General features: G+C 39.0%; 2 protein-coding genes across 4 annotated transcripts; one reads left to right on the forward strand and one right to left on the reverse strand.

Moving 5' to 3' along the window:
* Positions 1-14: 14 nt before the first annotated feature.
* Positions 15-2,244, reverse strand: LOC125648306 (phe13-bombesin receptor-like). The gene has a single exon (XM_048875287.2). The coding sequence runs from the start codon at positions 1,809-1,811 to the stop codon at positions 570-572; it is 1,242 nt and encodes a 413-aa protein (XP_048731244.1). The 5' UTR covers positions 1,812-2,244; the 3' UTR covers positions 15-569.
* Positions 2,245-8,865: 6,621 nt separating this feature from the next.
* Positions 8,866-24,274, forward strand: LOC125648310 (calmodulin-4-like). Of its 3 annotated transcripts, none has more exons than XM_048875294.2 (4): positions 8,866-9,001; positions 16,879-17,062; positions 23,018-23,109; positions 23,750-24,274. In XM_048875294.2, the coding sequence occupies exons 1-4, from the start codon at positions 8,970-8,972 to the stop codon at positions 23,964-23,966; spliced, it is 525 nt and encodes a 174-aa protein (XP_048731251.1). In that variant the 5' UTR covers positions 8,866-8,969; the 3' UTR covers positions 23,967-24,274. The 3 variants fall into 3 exon arrangements, with proteins under 3 accessions (XP_048731251.1, XP_048731253.1, XP_048731252.1); XM_048875296.2 differs by lacking the exon at positions 8,866-9,001 and adding an exon at positions 13,315-13,408; XM_048875295.2 differs by lacking the exon at positions 8,866-9,001 and adding an exon at positions 14,225-14,418.
* The last annotated feature ends 14 nt before the right edge of the window (positions 24,275-24,288 follow it).

The following is a 24,288-nucleotide window of genomic DNA, read 5'->3' on the forward strand; positions in this document are numbered from 1 at the left end:
TAAGGTGATATCAATTGATATTGGGGATATTTGTTTTTATCATTGATAATTTACAATAGTACAAAATGATTAGGCTTTAAACTGTGATGACTCGGAGCTAGGTCAAAGGTGCGACAAAGACGGTAGCGAGAGAGTAATGGTTCAATTTGGATGACGGCTATGGTGACAGAGGAATTAGCTAAGTGGTTCAACATAAATTCGGATTGATGACATCTGTATGATCTGTACCGCTTTTCTTTCACATTTGTTCGTGATCTGCAAGCTGCAGTCCTTTTTATTACATTGTCGGAAGTGTTTTGAACTACGCTGTAGTCATATGACAACAGACACTCGATACATACTCCATCTTTCCGGCTTAGTAATATGCATATGCAAGGCGACGTACATAAAACTGTACTTTACGAAGCATGGGACAGTAACAATGAATACTGTACGAAGCATGAGCTTAGCAAATATTCGTCCCACAGAATCACTTATCCAGAATACCGAAAACATTCTATTATTTTTGCGATGTAAAATCCCAACTGCATAAGTTTCGGGAAATATACTACCGTTATAGGTCTAAACACTTAACGTTCTCTAGGTGTGCAGCAGCAAGTCTTCCGAAGCTCTTTACGCAGTGTCCTATCAAAAAGTCCATAAAAGAAGGGATTGCTGATATTGTTCACAAGATAGAGGCGATACAGGAAAAGGTAATGAGCGATTTCCCAGTCCGTTAGTTTCCCCCAAAAATTCATATCAACGGACTCCAGCACATTTAGGGTTATCCTCGGAATAAACGACAATATAAACACCATGGTTATCATCATGAACATCCAGGAACACCGATGGGTTCCAAAATGTTTCCGAACAGTAGGAATAGTAGACTTTAAAGCTTTCATTGGCATTTCTGTTAAACTGCTGCGGATCTTTTCTGTAGTAGTCAGTGGAACGCTTAGAAAAGTTGGACTAGGGAGAGGACTGGTTTCTTCCTTTACTGGAGCAAAGGGCGTATCGGTCAAGGAATCGAGAAAGGGAGAATCGAAATCGAGGCTGTCCCTCATTGGCGTTTTCTTCTGCTGAACGCTTCCGCTTTCTGACGGGGGATTCCACTCTAACGAGTCACGGTTTTTGCTCCTCAGAGCAGACGTGGCAGAGCTATGTCTGCGTCTGAATTTGTGTTGTCTATAGATTGTACGTCCGATCATGATATAAAGAATGCTTATTACCAACAGTCCTCCAACAGCTGTCACAAACAGAATGGCGTTGTACAGGAACAGAGCGGTCCTGTCAGCATCTGGATTTGTACCACACCGGTATCCTTTCAAATTTAGATTGGGATTGTCTATGGTAATCTCTCCGTAGAACATCAGACAGGGTAACGACAGGAAGAGGGATAAAATAACGACGGCAATTAACGAAAAATGCTTGGTTTGTATCGTCATTTGTTTCTTGAAAGGTCTGACGACTTTAAGGTAGCGTTGTATGGCAATTACAACCAACATAAAAGCCGAACACATTGTTGTTGCTTGTGACGCAAACCACAAAATTTTGCAAATTTCGTTTCCTTGAAATCGAAGAGGAAGTATGTTTAGCGCCATTGCATACCCGGCTCCAACAACGCATGCGCAAAGATCCATCAGTGCAAGATGTGGTATGAAATATCTGTCATCTCGTTGTCCTTTCATTCGGAAAATATAAACGTATATAACTATAGAGTTTCCCATCACTCCTATAGCGAGATACAATCCTAAGACCAATGTGTTAATTGTTAAATACTTGGCCTTCTCGTCATTCCAGTCTTCAAGAGTGTACACTTTGGTGATGTTCATGTTCACCGCTGATGATGGATGCACTCTTTATTATTTTTAGTCCATGATATACCGAGTCGAGGTTATGAATGTGCGGAGGTCGACGTCCGCCGGCACTATGAATTGTTTTCCGGAAAACTCGGAAATGCGAAGTCGGGGCATGGTTAACTGTTTATATATATGGACAATATAAGTGTGGTTACATCCGCTCTAATTTAAATGTGATAATAATACTTAGTATCGATCCTTTTTTCCTTTCATGATTTGTTCATGTATTTATGTTTTTCCTCGTGCTTGTACTGATGGCCCTTGAAATTCATCATCAAATTGAGTAGATGTCCCTTCCAACTAGTTAACAGAGTTTTAAGCTCATTTACACCTAAATATTTACATTTCCAATATGTTTGTCTTCGATAAATAATAGCTATTTCTTCATGAATGAAAGGTGAGGATCACGAACAGTGAACTATAAGCTATACAAAATAAAGAGCACAGCCTAACAATCGGTATGAAACACGTCATACAGCATTTGACCCAATGGTAGATTGTATTGGCAAATTAGATTGTTATAACGACCATAGAATTTGCGAGATGCTGACTTTAAACGAGAATATTGAAACCCCTACACCATCAACTTGTTTGTCAGTAGCCTGTCTCGATTTAAAAACTGACCATACATCAAACAAGCTCTTGCGTATCGAATCAGTTGAGATATATAGACACCATATACAGTTGATAATGGGATACTGATACATAAATATAGGAAGTTGACGATGGAGAAGCTGAAATCATCCCGTTTGTCATACAGTTGAGTTGTTATTTTGCCGTTAATATTTATTTTCAATAAAATATTTAAGTATGAAGTAGAGTGGACGACTCAGTGGTGGCCTTTATTTCGAGTTCACAGGGATATATCGAAATCTACATATGAATTAAAATTATTATTGTTAATAGAAAGGTGAAGATAACGAACAGTAATCAATCTCATAACTCCTATAATGTAAAACTTAAACGGTAACAATTTTGATGCACCAGATGCGCATTTCGACAAATAATGTCTCTTCAGTGATGCTCAACCGAAATGTTTGAAATCCGAAATAACTATGAAGTTTTAGAGCTAAATATAGCCAAAAACAGCGTGCCAAAAAAGTGGAGCCAAATTCGTCCAAGGATAAGAGCTATGCATGAGAAACAATACAAAATAGATAGTTGGGCAAACACGGATCCCTGGACACACCAGAGGTGGGGTCAGGTGCCTAGGAGGAGTAAGCATCCCCTGTCGACCGGTCACACCTGCCGTGAGCCTTATATCATGATCAGGTAAACGGAGCTATCCGCACTCAAACCCAGTGTGCCAAGAACGGTTTAACAATCGGTATGAATAGATAAAACGTTGTCGATATATTTAAATGTTGCATTGAAGGTAACAGCAAGAGATTTTGTCTTCTCACGTAGAAGTTTGTGAGTAAATTCTGCTTCATATGAATATGAAAACAGATCAGCTAACAAAGGAGTACAAATCGTGCCCATGGGAATTCCATCAGACTTATTGAAGGCCTGATCACCAAAGACTACGAAGATATTGTCAATGAGGAACTCCAGCATATCTTTGATTTAAACTTCAAAGTACTTGTGCATGGAATCAGAGTGGTGTTTAACAACGTAAATTTTAGGATTACTGATCACCAAATATTTTTGCTTTTCATTTTTGTTGAAGAAGCAACTGTCTATAATGTCAAAAGGTCTAGTCTTTAATTTATCGTGAGGAATGGTCGTGTAAAGTGTTGAAAAGTAATACGTTTTGATGTTGTTGATTTGAGGAAAGCTTTGAGATTTCTAGTTTACTAAAATTTCTGTATAATTGTTTTAATCCATATTTGATTTACACCAATATCTGGCATATGTAGTCGCACACTAAGTTTGAAGGTTCTCCTTCAGAGTTGGTAATGTTTTCGTGAGGAGCAAAGATAGGGGCTTGGTAGAGCACTTACTGGATCCTGCAAAGTATCATTGTTTGTAAGGGTCATTGTTTAGGAATCTAGTATAGGTACGGTAGCTCATATTCATCCGACCCATTGACTGAGATATTAAATGTGTCTAAATCTGAAGGAATGTTTTGAAGAATTTCATCTTTTGAAAGGGCAGTTGGAGTATTAAGTACGATTACCAAACATGGAATTAATGCCAAGTTCGTTTAATATACAGTTGTAATGATGAGCCTTACAAACAAAGACAATGTTGTTACAAGCCTTGTCAGCTGGAACCAGAACATATTCCTCATGTAACCTATATAATTCTTTTATCACTTCTGGTTTACTAAACTCAGAAGGAAAGATGGTACGTACCTTTGTTTTGATGTGTCTAATGTGGGATTTTAATATTCCTCGGATACTTTGAATCCATTTGGACAATGTATCAAGTTCTTCTTTTTCATATTTAGTCCATCGTCTGGCTTAATCCTTGACAGAATTCATAATAGAAATGAAGTTCTGTCGCCAATTGAAAGACCGAGGTTCTCTGTATTTAGGACCTTTTAGAATAAGTGATTTAAGGTCCTCATTTTCAACTATATCAACATCACCAGTAATGCCATGTCCATGTGTACTATAGTTGAAAGAAGACGACGAACAAGAACACATAGGTGGATTAAGTGTGAGATGGTCTATATCCAGGCACTGCCAAGTTTGTTTATAATTTGTGTACAACCAGGGTAAACATGAAACGAGAGAAGGGGGGCGGTCTTTAAACGTTTTGCATCAGCACTCAAGAAATGGTAGAAAAATCAACATTAAAGCCTTTTTTTTCATCCAAATCAAAACTTACTTTAGATAACCCGTACTTCGCAGACTAGAGAAATACCATCATAGCACAAGCTATATCTAGTAACATATCTGACCGTCGATTTGTTTATTAATTTGGGTCTTTCCGTCCGTATGTCTGTAACACATTAGTTTGATTTTGATACCTTTTAAAACTGAAATTAAAACTGCAAAACAGAGACTGGCACTATGACGACAAAACAATGAAACTTGTTTTAGGGTCAAGGTCACCAAGACAAATATCGTGGTAGGAAGTAGTTTCAGTAGGATGCATGTTATCTGTGTATAATATTGGGTTTTATAAAGTTAACAAATCTCAAAATTGATTGTAGTTTTGAAATACAAATTCAAAAGTCTCGGAGTCGCTATGACTAGAAGGTGACCTTTAATCCAGATGACCAGTCTTGGAGTCGCTATGACTAGAGGATGACCTTTAATCCAGATGACCAGTCTTGGAGTCGCTATGACTAGAGGGTGACCTTTAATCCAGATGACCAGTCTTGGAGTCGCTATGACTAGAGGGTGACCTTTAATCCAGATGACCGGTCTTGGAGTCGCTATGACTAGAGGGTGACCTTTAATCCAGATGACCGGTCTTGGAGTCGCTATGACTAGAGGATGACCTTTAATCCAGATGACCGGTCTTGGAGTCGCTATGACTAGAGGATGACCTTTAATCCAGATGATCAGTCTTGGGGTCGCTATGACTAGAGGGTGACCTTTAATCCAGATGATCAGTCTACGAATGGCGGCTGGTACGTGGTGTCTCTCAAATATTATTGAGCTGTTGGCAATTGAGCTTTATACGAAGACTATCTACGACTAAAGTATATATAATAACTTATTATTCCAATATCCCGGTCATAGATTGTCATGTTTACTGGATGACATCAACGATAAGACTTATCATAAAGACCGTGGAACTGCTGCATGAGTATTGTCTTTTTGAGATTTGTTTAAACAAAAAGTTTTTTTTTAAACACACAAGAAGCTGGCAAAGAGACACTGTCTCTTAAATATCAGAAAGTAATCATTTGGCTTGAGGGTAGTAAATGAGTGAGTGGAATGGCTTGCCAGATTGGGTAGTGTGTGTGTGTGTGTGACAGACACAGTAACATAGACTAGTTCTGGAATGGCATACAATACTCCATAAGACCCCCGCATGTAACAGTTAACTACAGTAGAACAGAACGGGAGTTGCAAGCTACGTAACCTTCATCCTGTAGAAGAGGTATCAAGATATAATCTGAACTCTTAAAATACGTTAAGTTATATGGCAGATATTTGTCACTAGCTGGAAATCATTCTTCAGTTTCCTGCATATATTAGGTACAATGTATGATAATTGATTTTTCTCAAACTTTATTCACTGAGAGAACTTGCTAGGAACAAAATGTTGCCAACCCTAACATAATATATCTGCATCTTGGTTTTCATGTCAAAGATCTGAAAAATTTGGCAAATGATAATTTTGAGCTATAATGAATTTCTCTGTGACTTTTTTGTCGTGTAATGAAATCATTCACACAACTTTCTATTCCAACCATGAAATTCAATGAAAATCTGAAATATTGCCCTAGTATTTCATGACTCTATCCTCCAAAACAATTCATCTCATCAAACACTGCCCTTGTATCTCAAGATTCCATTCTCTTTAACAATTCCTTTCTCAGAAATACTGACCTTGTATCTCACGATTCCAGTCTCTGAAGCAATTCCTTTTTCAGAAATACTGTCCTTGTATTTCATGATTCCATTCTCTGAAGCAATTCCTTTCTCAGAAATACTGTTCTTGTATTTCATGATTCCATTCTCTGAAACAATTCCTTTCTCTGAAATGCTGCTTTTGTATTTCATGATTTCATTCTCTGAAGTAATTCCTTTCTCTGAAATGCTGCCTTTGTATTTCATGATTCCATTCTCTGAAGCAATTTCTTTCTCTGAAATACTGTCCTTGTATTTCATGATTCCATTCTCTGAAGCAATTCTTTTCTCTGAATTACTGTCCGTGTATTTCATGACTTCATTCTCTGAAGCAATTCCTTTCTGTGAAATGACTTGACTTAGTTCCATCTCTCCTCCTGGAGAATAGGGTCTCTAACGCGCATTTGCCAGTTTTACCTGTCTTGTGCAACTCTTGTTGTTTCAGTCCAGTGTCTAAACCCTAGCTGCTCTCTTTCTCTCTCCCTCTTCTCCACGTTTCCTTTGGCCGACCTCTTTTCCTTCTACCTTCAGGTGTCCATGTTAATGCCATTCTGCAGTTGTTAGTGCATCTGTTCTCAATATATGCCCAATTCAGGTCCATCTTCTGACTCTCACTAAGACACTGATCTTATCCATCTCTGCTCTTTTCCTCAAATTGATGTTATCGATCTTCTCCGGCCAATATATTTTAAATATCCTTCTCAGGAATGAATGACGGAATATGTTTAATTTTTTTTCATCTCCCTTTGTAACTTTTCATGTCTCTGACCCGTATAACAAGACTGATACAACATTTGATCTAAATATTTTCAATTTGGTCTTTCTTCAAAGGTGGCTGTCTCTCCAGATTTTGCTAAGCTTGTTAAACGCAATCCTGGCAAGCCCTATTCTCCTTTTCATGTCCTCTGTAGCCCCACCACTTTTGCTGACCGTTGCACCGATATATATGAATCTATGAGCTTCTTCCAGACCTTTCCCATTCATAGTTACTGGTGCGCTTGATGTTGGATTTATTTTCATCATTTACGTTTCACGGGTGTTGATCTTAAGTCCAGCACCTCCTGCTATTTCATTAACGCTGTCAGTCTTTGTATCTGCTGTCTGCTGCTTGATATAAGGGCAATGTCATCAGCAAAGTCAAGGTCTTCTAACGTATTTCCATTTTATGCCTGTGTTGTTTTGTGCTGTAGCTGTTCTCATAATCCAGTCTATTACCAGGAGAAATAGGAATCCTGACATGTTACACCCTTGTTTCACTCCCGACGTTACTTGAAACCACTTTGTTAGTCCATTCCCCGTTTGCACAATACAATCACTCTGATTATACATGGCTTTGATAATTCTTATGAGTTTTGATGGGATTCCGTGACTTTTCATGATCTTCCATAGCGTATCCCTATGCACACTGTCGAAGGCTTTCTCAAAGTCTACAAAGGAAAGGTAGAGGTTGAAAACGTGGATAAAGTAATGTTCTGTGGTACATGTTGGCAAGCTTCCTGACACATAACAAAATGTAAAAAGAGACACCATAGATCGGAGAGAAATTTTTATTCGTGGTTCGAATTTCCTTCATTGTTTACATATAGTTTATAGTGCAATATCCATGAACCAGGCGCCTATGGTCACATCGTATTTGGGTTCATTGCTCCGGTTGTGCTGCTCTTTCTGCGAGTCACACCGTATTTGGGTTTATTGGTCCGGTACTGTTGCTATTTTTGTCGGTTACACCGTTTTCGGCTTCAATGGTCCGGTACTGTTGCTCTTTTTGCCGGTTACACCGTTTTCGGCTTCATTGGTCTGGTACTGATGCTCTTTTTGCCGGTTACACCGTTTTCGGCTTCATTGGTCCGGTACTGTTGCTCTTTTTGCCGGTTACACCGTTTTCGGCTTCATTGGTCTGGTACTGATGCTCTTTTTGCCGGTTACACCGTTTTCGGCTTCATTGGTCCGGTACTGATGCTCTTTTTGCCGGTTACACCGTTTTCGGCTTCATTGGTCCGGTACTGATGCTCTTTTTGCCGGTTACACCGTTTTCGGCTTCATTGGTCCGGTACTGATTGTCTTTTTGCCGGTTACACCGTTTTCGGCGTCATTGGTCCGGTACTGATGCTCTTTTGCCGGTTACACCGTTTTTGAGGTTCATTGGTTGTGTGTCTCTTTCACTAGGCTACACCGTATAAATCTGTGCTGTTTAGTCACGGAATCTTCTAATCTAATGGGTGAGTCATACTTTATAAATAAAAATAATTACAATATGTGTCAGCAAGTAAATAAGACGACAACTGAAATACAGTATACAATGTAGAATGTGATACTAAGGGTCACGTGGAAAGTACTATATAGTACATGTAATCCGAAAGTTGTTGATAAAGGTATATCAGTCACGGGCAGGTGTGATAATATTGATCAATAACTTTGCTCCATGTATTCGTATACTAAATCATGTTACTGTATTTTAGCTAAAATAAAACTTCTTTTGATGCATGGTAAAGATGAAGTTGACGCTGCTGTATAATATTCCTCCCCGTCCAGCTGTTACCAGTGTAACATGCAATCAGGCAGCAGTATCGGGCTGCTGAACATTCGTCGTAGTCATCTCCAGGGACGCCGCACACCCATTATATCACCTCTATTTTTAACGAATTCAAATTTCCTTATGTCAAAACCGATTATGGGAAATAAATGTTGGTGAGTATTTCTTTTTAGTATGATTAATGTCAGTTTGATTTCTCATTCGAATTTGCCACCAGCTTGGTCAATATAAACCATTAACAACTAACATTTGCTGTGAAGATTTATGATAAAGAATATATCATAACTAAAATCAATACCGAAACTGTACTCCATTTTTACAATGATCGTTTTCCGCGCACTTTTCTGTACTAGTGGGAAATCTACGTTATATTACATGGTCTTGTCCCGTAACTTATCATCGGCCGCTCTGATGGTGTTAGAACGTGCGTATCCATGGTTTTTATTGTTTCGATATAATAGTCCCTTAATAATAACACGTATTGTTTTGTATTGTTTATTGACCAAGAACCATACAGTTCATAGGTATAAAGTATATACAACAACAAATTATACAATGAAATAGTAACAGAACATAATATATCATACTGATGTACGTGGGCAGGATAGATACTGAGGATAATCTTATAATAACTGAGATGCTTACTCCTCCTAGGCACCTGATCCCACCTCTGGTGTGTCCAGGGGTCCGTGTTTGCCCAACTATCTATTTTGTATTGCTTGTAGGAGTTATGAGATTGATCACTGTTCGTTATCTTCACCTTGCATCTAATAGATGAACATTTATATAGGTATTTACCAAGTTTACATAATTGAAAGTTCTGAATCAAAGATATTTAAAGAGTTCTAAACACAACTCTTAATTGCTCTACGTATCAAATTAATTTATTACTCATTGATTGTTTAAAGACGTTCTCCTCAGACTGGCAGACGTACTCCTCAGACTGGCAGACGTACTCCTCAGACTAGCAGACGTACTCCTCAGACTCCCAGACTGGCAGACGTACTACTCAGACTAGCAGACGTACTCCTCAAACTCCCAGACTGGCAGACGCACTCCTCAGACTGGCAGATGCACTCCTCAGACTGGCAGACGCACTCCTCAGACTGGCAGACACACTCCTCAGACTGGCAGACGCACTCCTCAGACTGCCAGACTGGCAGACGCACTCCTCAGACTGGCAAACATACTCCTCAGACTGACAGACGTACTCCTCAGACTGGCAGACGTACTACTCAGACTGACAGACGTACTCCTCAGACTCTCAGACTGACAGACGTACTCCTCAGACTGGCAGACGTACTCCTCAGACTGGCAGTGTGTTAGATATAAAAGCCACTTTTTATACGTGTACAGGTATTGATTGATAAATAAACAAGAAATGTTTGTAAAACATTTATGCCCCCTGGTGCAAAATTGAAAAGGGTTATACACATGCATCATTTAATTGATAGTAGTGCCAAACCATTTCAAAATATTGAGCAGACAATATTTTCCTATGTCCGGAGTGGATTGACCATGTGACCTAACAATCAATAGGGGTCATCTACTCCTTATGCTGTACCAGTGTACCAAGTTTGGTGTCAATCAAGCAAATAATTCTTAAAATATAGGAGATAATATATTACTACGTCCATTTTAACCTTTGGCCTTTGACCAGGTGACTTTAAAATCAATGGGGGTCATCTACTCCTTCAGATGTACCGGTCGACAGGGGATGCTTACTCCTCCTAGGCACCTGATCCCACCTCTGGAATATCCAGGGGTCCGTGTTGGCCCAGCTCTGTAATTTTTTATTATTATTATTGTTTTCATCATTTTCAAATCATATACATATACACCTTTTACTCACACTCTCATACAGATTAAAGAAAGCAATATAGACAATTAAATGTATATTCTAGTACAGTTGTATTTATTGTTAAGAAAGAAGAAACGCTGTTATCATTAATCTAAGTAATCTATTTTTTATTGCTTATAGGAGTTATGAGATTGTTCATTGTTCGTTATCTTCACCTTTCATGTACCAGTGTGTCAAGTTTAATGTCTGTCAAGCAAAGGTTTCTCAAGATATTGAGCGGACAGTATATTCCTAGGTCCAGTTTGATCTTTGACCATGTGTCCTCAAAACCAATAGGGGTCATCTTCTCCTTAATATGCACCAGTGTACCAAGTTTGATGTATGTCAAGCAAAGGGTTCTCTAGACATTGAGCGGTCAATATATTCCTATATCCAGTTTGACCATTGACCTTTGACCAAAAATTAATAGGGGCTCATCTTCTCCTCAAGATGTACCAGTGTACCAAGTTTGATATCTATCTGTCAAGCAAAGGGTCCTCAAGGTATATTCCTGTATCCAGCTTGACCCTTGACCTTTGACCATATGACCTCAAAATCAATAGGGGTCATATACGTTTAAGGATGTACCAGTGTACCAAGTTTGATGTCTGCCAAACAAAGGGTTCTCAAAATATTGAGTGGCCTGTGTCTTCCTATGTCCAGAGTGGATTGACCCTTGACCTTTTCATCTGAAAATCGATAGAGGTCCTCTTTTACTCATAAACGACCCACATATGAAAGATCATTACGATCAAGTGGATGGTTCTCAAGATATTGAGCGGACAACATGTGATCTACCGACTGACCGACCGACATACGGACGTACCGACCGGCCAACAGGCGCAAAGCAATATGCACGTCTCGTGATATAATATACCCCTCTCGTGATATAATATGCACGTCTCGTGATATACATGTAGATCTGGAGTATCAGCACGTGAGATCCAACATTTGATTTTTCTTCAGCTTCTTTTCGCATTACCATAACAACTAATAAAAGCTCCTCAAACATCTGCATTTATCAGTGTTATTTTAACACTTTTCTTCAAATAATATGTTAAAATATACGCCCGTTGGAAAGTGAAATTCAACCTTTAAGCACTGTATGCACTCTAAATTGATACAACACACATTCTGAATAGAAAAGCCTTAAAATGGGTCATGGTGTTACCAATCCATCTGACATGTGAAACGATTATGTATTTCTCGGAGAGGGAGGTTGCAAAATATCTGCATCCATCATGATAAAAAGTTTAGGAAACTTTTTGACCTACTTTTAGTCCTAAAGAATGTCAAGAAACACCAATCAAGTTGAAATGTGAACTGACTATTCATTTCTCAGAGAGGGAGGTTGTGACAAAATTTCAGGGCAATATCTGTATCCATGACTAAAAAAAAGTCTGGAAAACTGTTTGACCTACTTATGGTGCATCAGTCCTACTGAAATGCAAACTCAACTTGTATTCGTCCGAGAGAAACCTTGTAACTAAATTTCAGGGCAATATATGTATTTGTAATGAAGAAAGTCCGGAAAACTGTTTGACCTACTTTTATCCTTAAAGTATGTCACGGTGTACCAATCCAGCTGAAATACAAACTCACTCTTCTGCTTCTTGAGGACCACATTTCAACGCTGTATATTCATCCGTTACGGAAAAAGTCCGGGAAACATGACTTTGGACTGACACACGGACGTTTTTCTTCAAGAGAAAGATTGTGGCTAAATTTTACTCACTCTTACGCTTTTTGAGGGAGAATTTGTGACCAAATTCAAAAGCTGTACATGCATCCGTTATGGAAAAATGTCCAGAAAACATGACCTCGGACAGCTAGCCAGCCGGAGGGACAATGCTATAACATGATACATGCCGTCTATCGACGGGCGTATAAAAAACACACAAGTGTTCTTATACTTAACTAAAGAAAAATCCAGGCAAACGTTTTCCATTTCTAAATATAAGATGCCTATGTATATGTCCTTGAAAAAAGTTTTAAAATGCTTAAAACGTTAGCTGCATATTTGATGCTTTGCAAATTCTCTTGTTATCCTTTTATACTTGACCAGTGCGCCGCTCCTAATCTTATTAACGATTTTGCAATTTAACTTAATGTTGCAATTGTCCTTAGTCTAGTGAATAATGTACATGAACTCTCTCAGTATCGACACTGCACTTCTGATGAGGTCTATACTATTGACTAAGTCGTGTTCTCATTAAAACAGAAAAATTCAAAATAGTATACATGTAATTAACTTTTTCACTGATTGAATCTAATCAACGTGTCCCTGGTTAAATCACGAGGAAGATATCAGTACTTATATGGCCTAGTCCGTGTTCTTTCTGACGGGAAGTTACGAAGATGTTGCAATACCAAACAAATGTGCTTTATATTTTCACAGTCGGTATCAAAGCGCCAAACAAAGATGCTCTATCTCTTTTAACTTTACTCATTGTACAACATTGTTTGAGAGACTTTGCTTAAGGTTAAAAAACGATAGATTAATGGCAAACATATCTGATAGCAGGGTCCATATAAATGTAATATGCACGTTACTACATACAATCAATTTTTAAGGTCCTGTTATATTTACATTTATACATATGGTAAACATCGTTAGTTTCCTTGTCACGTGACTTCACGTCATGTGAGCCGTTTTCTTTTCTAACATCGTGTCAGTTGTAAGTCGGGCGACAATGGCGAGTGGAAAGCGTGATTCACTGTCGTACGTACTCTGTGTTTACCTTCTCTCGTTCAATGCACGACTTTTTTCTTGTATTGCATCCTTTTCTGTGCTATTAAATCTCTTCAACATTTCATTTCATTGTTTTTGGTTAATTTGTTTTAGAAGCTTTCTTCAAATTTTCACCATATCTCTATGTTGCGTTCACGTTTTTATAACCTTAATCCGAACACTCCGTGGCTCTCGCTTGAATTTAAATGCTATTTCATAGATCTTTTTAGATTTATTATTTGATCGTCAGAATTTCGCAATTTATTTTATTCTTTTTTTTATGCTCAATACCGAAAGCCCACAAAGCTTGTATTAAAGAACTGACATTATTGTTAAGGAACTTTTTTCTTTCTTTTTTCCTTTTTGAGACTTCTCTTGATTCCTCGATCAAATGATTCGTGACCAAACTTTTCATTTCATTATTTTTTTTATGTATTGCATATTTTCTGTTATGTTAGCAAATGAAATCCTAAACTTTTGTTGATAAATAATATAACACGCGCACTACCTCAACAACAGCTTGTACGAGAGGATGTATTGATCAAACATATTTACATGTTAAGTATAATTTCCATATTTATCGAAAATCAGAGATTTTATGATAACCTTGGTTCATCATCAACTCAAATCAGAATATCAATTCAAAAGATTTTTGGAAAAAAAAACAAAAACATATTTGCAAAATAACTCAGAATAAGAAAAAATAATGAATTCTGAATAGTTATGTTGTTTTTTTTTTTATCAATTGAGTACAAGGAAGCCTCTACTCCTTAGGAGAATGATAAATTTGATTGATACATTAAAAACCCCTGTCGCTGTATCAGCCTCGTGGTGAATGGATATTGCTCTGTTATGTATGATTGCATACTATGCTTGTGATGCGAGGCGTGACGGGCCTATTGAGCGTACTGGTTTGGGGACGCAGCTGCGCGAGTGACTGGTTTACATGGGGCGCTAGTATCAATGGGAGGAAAGAAGTCTAAATATCAGAACATCGAGGGGTAGGTAACGTGGGGGAGGGAGAGCGCGCGTGTGTGCATGTGCAGTATCTTTCTTGCATGAAGATTGTTTCTTCTTCGTTACTGTTTGAATGCCAAGTAAATGAAGATTGGTAGACTATTATTTCGTAAATTTTGAATTTTTACTAACAAATTAAAATATCGTTGCTACATTTTGTAGTAGTTTTATTGTGAAAAGCGTAACAATGTCTGTGTTTGTGATGATGCTATGAATCCCTAATAAGGTATGAGAATAGATCTGCACAACAAAAGCAGAAAGCATTCTACATAAAATCGCGCGCTTATAGGGAAATCAATGACTGTTATTGCGATGTTTCACTGTTGCATATTAGGACCAGAAACTCTGATTTTTTCCCCTCATGCATAAGTGAATAGTGATCACCTTGAAAGTGCATTAATGAAGAAAAATGACATCATGCATTTTTTTCTTAGGGCATGCTTAATCAAAGTGGGAAGACCTCATAAAGCTCCAGTTTGTCCAAATTTTACGTTGTCTGTTTCTTTGATGTTTAATCGCATACCTGATTCACATTAGTTCTTTCGTACAAATATACTGACATAGTGAAACTTAGGTTCACATTTTAAACGGACCTACCCCCGCATAAAAAAATACAGAAACAAAAAGCATAACTTTACTGATAAAATCGAAGGTTCTCGCTACAATAATGATACACTCCGTGTCATCTGTGAGGTGCGATAAATCAATGAAACACGATATCTGTAGAAAATGTTAAATTTTTAATTAAAACGAAGTGGTTAGCGAGACGTGCATATGACGTTTAGATTAGATAGGCATCGGAAATATAAAATGATGATTTATAAGATAAAATTGATAATGATTTATAAAAAAAGAATAAACAAATTAATGAGAGAGAGAGAGAGAGAGAGAGAGAGAGAGAGAGATTGAAGGCGTTTTTTTCTGGTCCAACTTAGCACACTAACATGCATCGTCGCAGACGGCAGACGACTGTTTTGAGTCCACTAGCTTCCCCTAAGGAGAATCGATTGAAAGCACCCGTGGATTATTAACGATGACTAACAAGCTGCCATGTAATTTTATTTTGGAACTGAATGCATGCACTGCCTGCATGAGAGAAAATAGAAGAAACACTGATAAATTTTGTAACTACTCCCAAAACCATGACAATGCTGTAAAATAATCACCCAATGATGTAAGAAATGGGCAAAAAGCTAAACACCTTTTCTTTAGTACTGATTAATTATACATATACAATGTACATTCCATAATAATGAATCCCGTGGGGATTAGACTAGGTCCTCAGTACCCCTTGCTTGTCGTAAGAGGTGACTAAAAGGGGAGGTCCTTCGAAGCTCTCTGAAAAAATATTGTGACGGAACAGAGAGCTACAGATCCACCTCTTGTAAAAACCTTCGATTTACGGGGCATAAAAAGCTGTGTACGGTTGAGGCCTAGATATCGGTGTATTCTTGTGTTGCTGTCTCATTCAATAATTAAAAAATCCTAACATATTTTCCTACTATATTTGTGTTCAAACATACCTTCAAATATTCATTAAAGCCACACACGACCCAAAAACTTGCAGCTTCAAATGATTTCGTTTGTTGAGGTAGCCATGTTAGGTAGCCAGTCAATTCGAACTCTGTTGCTATTAGTATCTATTCATAAAATTGGTTGTAAGTTATGTATTCGCTCTTCATTTATTATCAACACGAATAATTAATAGAAATTAAAAATATAATTTTTTGTAAAGGTAAAATAAGCTCTTGGTTATCGATAATGCTACATAAGCCCATTATGGTCCTTAACACTCGTGTGGCAGAGATGGAGACCGGCCCAGACTAATGAAAGCCGCATTGCCGTGAGTTTAGCTATTTGAATAATTATCATTTAATGGAACTGGGATAATTTATTATTTAAAATATTTGTGGGGTATTAGTTCACATCTAGACGCTATTGTGCTAGTATGGAAATGAACCGGGATTCGAATACGCATTGACTGGCTACCTAACATGGCTACGTCAACGAACGAAATCATCAAAAGCTGTGAGTTTATGGGTCGTATAAGGGAATTTGGGCGGACTTATACACATGGACCAATGAGAGTTTCTGTTGCATTTCGCAATTGTATTACAAACAGATTCAATTGTGTCGTCACACAACGCAATACTATATCAGCCTAAGCCCGCGTTCTAATTCAAAGGTGAATTGGGATAAACAGTATACAATCAATCAATCCATATTGATGACCAGCCTGTGATTGCGATATATATCGAAAACTGTAGCTCTCGGAGGACGGGCATCGTCAGAAACCCACGGTAGATTACGCTTCGTTCCTCTCTCCATGGGTTTCCGACGATGGGAGGAGGGGGTGTTATATATCCAATTCTTTCCCAGAGATAGTTCCGCAACTAAAAGGGGGCGTGCATTCTGTTCTTAGTAAAATGTTTCTCGTTTTGCAGTAAATGTTCAGCGGCCAAAGATGAAGTTAAGAAGGGGGAAGGGCCAGACCCCGCGGACTACGAGAAGCTGTACTTTAAGGCGGAGTTTACTGCTATGGACAGAGAAAACCGCGGGAAGCTGACCACGGCAGAGTTCGTCAAGCTGATGATGTTCCTGGGGTATGGAGAGAAGTGGAAAGTGGATGTACGTATCCGATTGCTATGGTGGCTCGTTTGTGTCGTTGTGATTTTTTTCGTTATTTCAGGGTGAAGAGATCAGGGCCGTAAATTAACCTTCAATTTGGAGGAGGCAGGAAATTAGGCGGGGGTCTGGGGGCCGCCCAGGCCCCCAGACGCTGAGCACATTTTGTGCACACTGAACACGTTTCGTGCAAAATCCTTGAGTCTAGGGCCTTCTAAGATGTTACTTGACTAACTCATTCTAAAAGAAAGATTTGGAATGCTTTTTAAGGGAGGTATCATGTTCTTAGTTATTGGAAACAACATAAATTCTAATGAACTTTAAATTTTAATTTTTTTTGGCTCAAAAGTTGGAGGAGGCAGCTGCCTCCTCCGCCTCCATGTAATTTACGGCCCTGAAGATGACAGAAAGAGAAGAAGACAGGACGTAAATTAGTATTTTGTCTTCTTTTTGCCCCGAAATGACGATAATATTCAGACGAAAATATACCTATAGCAATCCGCACATAGAAATGGCGAGCTACCATTGCAAGGGTTGTTTTTTTACCCTATCTTTTCCCCACGTTAATTTGCGACCTCTAAGATTTTGTCTGCTCGTTCCAGAAACATTTTAGGGTACCAAATATTAAATTGCAATTAGAGTTCACAATGAAACATGAACCTGTGTCACTGGCGGTATTTCGGGAGGATTTAGCACACAAAACTTCTTACCGGACTTGTGACTTAGAACGGGAGAATAAAATTGCTGTAAGTTCGGACGCAAAGGTGCTCAACAGGCCCTATAATGTACTGTATGAGACTGTTTGATAGGGGTCTAACAGAAGTAAGACGACTGGTATTCCAAGTAGAACAGATGACACTTTAGGTGCATGGAGACTATATTTTCAGTGTTCGGACGGAGTTCGGTGTCAAAAGGGTCAAGATAGCAGCCATGTCTGGGCTCCATACCGCTAAGTAGGTCTCTATTCAGTTCTGCGAGATTAAATGACTGGGGTATAAGTAGGGTGCTTTGCGCCAAAAATAGGATTTTCTCTTTGAGCACGAGTCGTTTTTGACCCCTTGATGTCGTCTGACTAGTCGCAGTGCCGAATGACCAACACAAGCACCTTTGTCGGGTCACCAGATCCCTAGAGTAGACTCGTATCTAACTTTTCCGGTCTAAATGACATGAATGTAGGTGCCACTCAACAGTGGTATCTCCCTGATGGGATCTGGTGCCAAAGAAAAAATACATAGGCGCCGGTTGTTGTTGTTGTTTTTTGTGGTTTTGTTTGTTTGCTCACTAAATTACGGGTCGTCTTTTTGCCAAAATGTGAATGTCTTTTCACTCTATTGCCCCCATCGTTCGTTCAAGGCGAAAAGACGCAAATTGTCGGGGTTTTTTTTTCGCCCCGAAGTAACAAAACGACGACATGGAACAAACAATCAATAACCACAGATAACGTGTACCAGAATTCGTTCCGGTTCTTTTGAAATATTTACATCAGTTGTTAGTACACCCACCTTTATCGTCATGGACATTTTTGCGTTTTGCAGAATAAGGCCTCTGAATTAGATTAAGTCTTATTTTCGGATTGACTCGAACTATTCCAAAATGCTGTAAAATACATGAGACTGTAAATTAAAAAGGAATAGGTCAGAGTATATACAAATACACAATATATATGTAGTGAGAAGGTATTTACAAAAGATAGGTTTCTACGGAAGCCGATAGGTGTCAGGGTATATAATTCATATTCATTTAACTGGCGGCCGCCACTTAATTCATGTGGCGGCCGCCACTTAATTTAACTGGCGGTCGCCATGTAAATTAACTGGCGGCTGCCACTTAATCTATGTAGCGGCCGCCACTTAATTAATTTAACTGGCGGTCGTCATTTATTATCTGGCGGCCGCCAGTTAATTTATCTGGCGACCACTATATAAATTAACTGGCGGCCGCTACTTAATTTATATGGCGGCCGACAGTTATTCAATTCTCTCTCTCTCTCTCTCTCTCTCTCTCTCTCTCTCTCTCTCTCTCTCTCTCTCTCTCAGTGAAAGGGGTGCAATCCCTGTAATCTCCCTCTCCAACACTTAATAATATGTATGTGATATTCAATTAAGAGCTTTATTGTTTTTAGGTCACCTGAATTCATTCAGGTGACCTATTGCTATCTGTTTTTGTCCGTCGTCGTTCGTCGTGCGTCGTGCGTTAACATTTGAACATTTTCAGCTTCTTCTCTGAAACCCCTGAACCAATTTTGGCATATAGCATCTGTGGGTGGAGGGGAACAAAAATTGTGAAATTCGTGGTCCCTGCCCCCCTGGGGCCTGAGGGGTGGGGCAAAAACCATCAAAATGAGTGTAATTTTAAAAAATCTTCTTTACTCCTGGACATCAAGAAGCCAAACTGTGGGCATAATTATAATGAGCGTTGAGCCCTCTACCAAAATTGTGAAATTCATGGCCCCTGGGGCAGGGGTTCTTGTGTTAGGGTGGGGCTCTATTGGTCATATAGTGAAAATGTAGAAATTCTTTGAAAATCTTCTCTGTCTCTGGGTATTAAGTAGACAAACTAATAGCATGGTAATGATGAGCAAGGATGCCTCTTTATACCCCCCGCAACAAGTTGTGGGGGGGGGGGGGGGTATACTGGAATCGGGTTGTCCGTCTGTCCGTCCGTCCGTCTGTAGACGCAATGGTTTCCGGGCTCTAAAGCATTATCCTTTCCTCCTACCGTCACCATATGATATATATGGACTACCCATGGGATGAAGATGTTCCCTATCGATTTTGGGGTCAAAAGGTCAAAGGTCAAGCACACTGGACATCAAAGTAGCAATATAGTTTCCGGGCTCTAAAGTGTTATCCTTTCCACCTACAGTCACCATATCATATAGATGGACTACCCATGGGATGAAGATGATCCCCATCGATTTTGGGGTCAAAAGGTCAAAGGTCACGCGCACTGGACATTGAAGTAGCAATATGGTTTCCGGGCTCTAAAGCGTTATCCTTTCCACCTACAGTCACCATATCATACATATGGACTACCCATGGGATGAAGATGTTCCCTATCGATTTTGGGGTCCAAAGGTCATGCGCACTGGAAATCGAAGTAGCAACACTCAGAAAAGAGGTAGTTTATACCTATTACCAACACCCTTTGGGAGATTGGGGTAAGCGGGGGGTATTCTTAGTGAGCATTGCTCACAGTACCTCTTGTTAAAAATTGTGAAATTCATGGCCCCTGGATCAGGGGTTCTGGTGCTAGGGTGGGGCTCTATAAGTCATATAGTGAAAATGCATTATTTCTTTGAAAATCTTCTTTTCTGTCCTTGGGTATTAAGTAGACAAACCAATAGCATGGTTATGATGAGGAAGGATGCCTCTTTCAAAATTGTGAAATTCATGGCCCCTGGGTCAGGGGTTCTGGTATTAGGGTGGGGCCCTATTGATCATATAGTGAAAATGCATTTTCTTTCTTTGAAAATCTTCTCCTCTACTGCTGGGTATTAAGTAGACAAACTAATAGTATGATAATGATGATCAAGGATGCTTCTTTCAAAACTGAAATTTATGGCCCCTGGGTCAGGGGTTCTGGTGCAAAGGCGGGGCTGACCACATAGCTATTCAATGTTTCTTCCATCCAAAAGTAAAATTCTTATATTTAAACACAAACCTAATTCAAACATTGGAAGGTTGTTACATGATACTCAGGTAACCTATAAGGCCCCTGGGCCTCTTGTTCAATTGTGTTGTTAATTTACAAATTTATATAAATGTTCACAATATCAAATGTCGACAGATTCGCACACGAGCAAATTTTTGTGTACTTAATATCCCAACGTATCAGGCACATAGATCCTGGGGGCTGACACTCCACTTTTTGTATCAGGCACATAGATCCTGGGGGCTGACACTCCACTTTTTGTATCAGGCACATAGATCCTGGGGGCTGACACTCCACTTTTTGTATCAGGCACATAGATCCTGGGGGCTGACACTCCACTTTTTGTATCAGGCACATAGATCCTGGGGGCTGACACTCCACTTTTTGTATCAGGCACATAGATCCTGGGGGCTGACACTCAGGCACATAGATCCTGGGCGCTGACACTCAGGCACATAGATCCTGGGCGCTGACACTCAGGCACATAGATCCTGGGCGCTGACACTCAGGCACATAGATCCTGGGCGCTGACACTCAGGCACATAGATCCTGGGCGCTGACACTCCACTTTTTGACAACGTTCATTTTCTGTTAGTTCGTTACGTAAACTAAGCTATTTTCAAATGTGCAATAAGATTAATTGGCGGATTGGCCCCCACCCCACTCTTTTGGTGATAGCAACGAATGGTAAAATGTAATATATAATGAATGAACTGATGAATTGAAGGACGAACAGAACCCCCTCCCTCCAATTTAGGAGTATGAAGTTTGGGCAAAAGAGAAATTTTTAGGTTCTTTTTCTGCTTGTAAACAATTTTAGAAGGCAATTTTCCTCTGACTGTCCCTATACACTTTGAAAAACGATGTTACATGTTTGGGTACTGTTCTAAATCTTTCAAAAATAATCACTCAGCAATATGAAGTAAATCGTTTTTAAAATTGGCAGCCACCATGCATAAATTCTGTACCCTGGCACCTATCGGCTTCCGCAGGTTTCAGTGTGTTAAGGGGGACATACTAACTCATATATTTTTTTAGATAAACATACAAAGTTTTGTAAGTACTTAAACCTTCCTGGTTGACATAATTTCATGAAATTTAACAGCATTCGGCCTTGTGTAGTACCTACTCCGCACGTACTCTTTTCTAATGTTTGACAAAACGCTGCATTCTTATATATAATGGAATTCGTCTGCAATTTTTGATTCGTTACAAAAAAAAAACATAAAATATTTTACCTGTCAGTTTCTAATGGAGGGTGGTGATTTGTGGTGCGAAAAAAATAATTCTAAAATTTTAGGCAATTCAATATCACCTATAATCATAATTCTGATTAAGGTACAATAGACACGCGGGAACCACTCAATTTATAAATAGATATCACGCAGGGACCGCTAAAATTATTTCACTGGAGCTGTCGATTAGAATTCTGGTATACTCATCACGGTCTGTTAGAATACTGGTGATATATCTACAAGCTTAAGATACTCGTGAAAACCGTTTATATTATTTCGATAAGAAATTTAATTAAAATTTTGGCAAATTGTACATTATGGGAAAATCATTTGTTCTAAATTGCTATATGACTGTGTATTAATATTTGAAGGAATGTGTTAAAATTCTTTTTGTAACTGACCACTGTTTTGTTTCTGACCAGTTTTGTATCTGACCACCGTTTTGTTCCTGACCACCGTTTTGTATTTGTATTTGACCACTGTTTTGTATATGACCACTGTTTTGTATCTGACCACTGTTTTGTTCGTGACCACCGTTTTGTATCTGACCACTGTTTTGTAGCTGACCATTGTTTTGTATCTGACCACTGTTTTGTATCTGACCACCGTTTTGTTCCTGACCATTGTTTTGTATCTGACCATTGTTTTGTATCTGACCACTGTTTTGTTCCTGAACACCGTTTTGTATCTGACCATTGTTTTGTATCTGACCACTGTTTTGTATCTGACCACCGTTTTGTATCTGACCACTGTTTTGTTCCTGACCACCGTTTTGTATCTGACCATTGTTTTGTATCTGACCACCATTTTGTATCTGACCACTGTTTTGTTCCTGACCACCGTTTTGTACCTGACCACCGTTTTGTACCTGACCACTGTTTTCTTCCTGACCATTGTTTTCTTCCTGACCACCGTTTTGTATCTGACCACTGTTTTGTATCTGACCACCGTTTTGTTTCTGACCACTGTTTTGTATATGACCACCGTTTTGTTCCTGACCACCGTTTTGTATCTGACCAGTTCTGTATCTGACCACTGTTTTGTATCTGACCACTGTTTTGTTTTGTAGTCGCTGTTGAAGTCTATCAACACGGAAGGAGATGGCTACATCACGATTGATGAATTCTACAATGCTATGAACCGTCCAGAGGTCAAAGCCGGGTATGAAACAGTATATACACATTGTACACAATACTTATCAGAGCTCATTTATGTTTTTATAAACTTATAATTCATAACTCTCTGTAATCACAGAACTCGGATTCAATCTCCGTTTGATCTCAAGATTGTTCTCTCTTTCATTGCTATGTACAGTAACTTAATAATGACCATATACATGCATACAACCTTTCCTGATACTTGAGCTAACTTGCCACAACCAGGAACTATCAAAATATGCTAACTCTAAAGACAAGGTAGGGTGTAAGAGAACTGTACCCGAAATTTACCTGTGGCCCCGTAGCTCTCTGGGAAAATATTGGGACACACCAGAGACCGGATTGTTTGCAGCCATATATGGCTTTCTCGGGCAAGCTGCGTGGCAACAGAGAGACTCGGATCTGTTCTAATATCGTCCAAAGTTGAAAAGTCACGAAACATTTAAATTATGTTTTTGAGAAACGTTACGTATGGCGGCGAGATCGTATGGACAATTCCTCAAATGACGCTCTATGTTGTAAAGTCACGTTTAACCAGAAATCGGTGTTGTCAAATAAAACAACTGATGCTCTGTATTAGAAACCTTTTCACCGAAGTCGTATGGGCGGATACAGAAAAAGTAATGTTACTCTTCGCTTTTCAGAACATCTCGGCTACGAAATATTTTCTTTAAGTTTGATGACAACAAAGACGGGAGAGCGACAAGGGAACAAATTTTACAGGGATTTGCGGACATGGGAGTCGAGGTCGATGACGAGATTACGGCCAAGGTCACAGAGCTGGACACCAACAACGATGGACGAGTGAAGTACCAAGACTTCGTGCAGAGTCAGCTCGTGACAAAAGGCATCCTCAAGTAGCCACGAAATAAAGCTAACTCGACAGATCTCCGTTTTGTGATGGTGCGATAATGGTGGTTTTGGGCGGATGCGATAGTAGTGTTATTGTACACAAAACCGGTACTTTTTATGGAGCGTTTTGCATAATACAGTGAGAGTAAGAAGGCTGCAATATCTAACTAGCGTATTTAATTATTATTTTTATACCTAGAATTGTATTACTTTTTTTCCATTTATTTATGGCGATGTGAAAGTATTTGAATTTTCAATTATCATATTTATTGCGATGTATTTACGCTAGCTTTACTGAATAAACCATACAAAGCTTTTATGAACGTGATGG

This window comes from Ostrea edulis, chromosome 6 (assembly GCF_947568905.1).
Source record: "Ostrea edulis chromosome 6, xbOstEdul1.1, whole genome shotgun sequence".
In the NCBI taxonomy this organism is placed as follows: Eukaryota; Metazoa; Mollusca; class Bivalvia; order Ostreida; family Ostreidae; genus Ostrea; species Ostrea edulis.

What these genes read in the sequence shown, in the direction of transcription:
- LOC125648306 (XM_048875287.2), bottom strand. Translation starts at nt 1,811, where the DNA reads ATGAACATCACCAAAGTGTACACTCTTGAAGACTGGAATGACGAGAAG.
- LOC125648310 (XM_048875295.2), top strand. Translation starts at nt 14,381, where the DNA reads ATGGGAGGAAAGAAGTCTAAATATCAGAACATCGAGGG. An exon ending in AAATATCAGAACATCGAGGG is followed by an intron (nt 14,419 to 16,878) that starts GTAGGTAACGTG and finishes CTCGTTTTGCAG; the next exon opens with TAAATGTTCAGCGGCCAAAG. An exon ending in CGTCCAGAGGTCAAAGCCGG is followed by an intron (nt 23,110 to 23,749) that starts GTATGAAACAGT and finishes TTCGCTTTTCAG; the next exon opens with AACATCTCGGCTACGAAATA.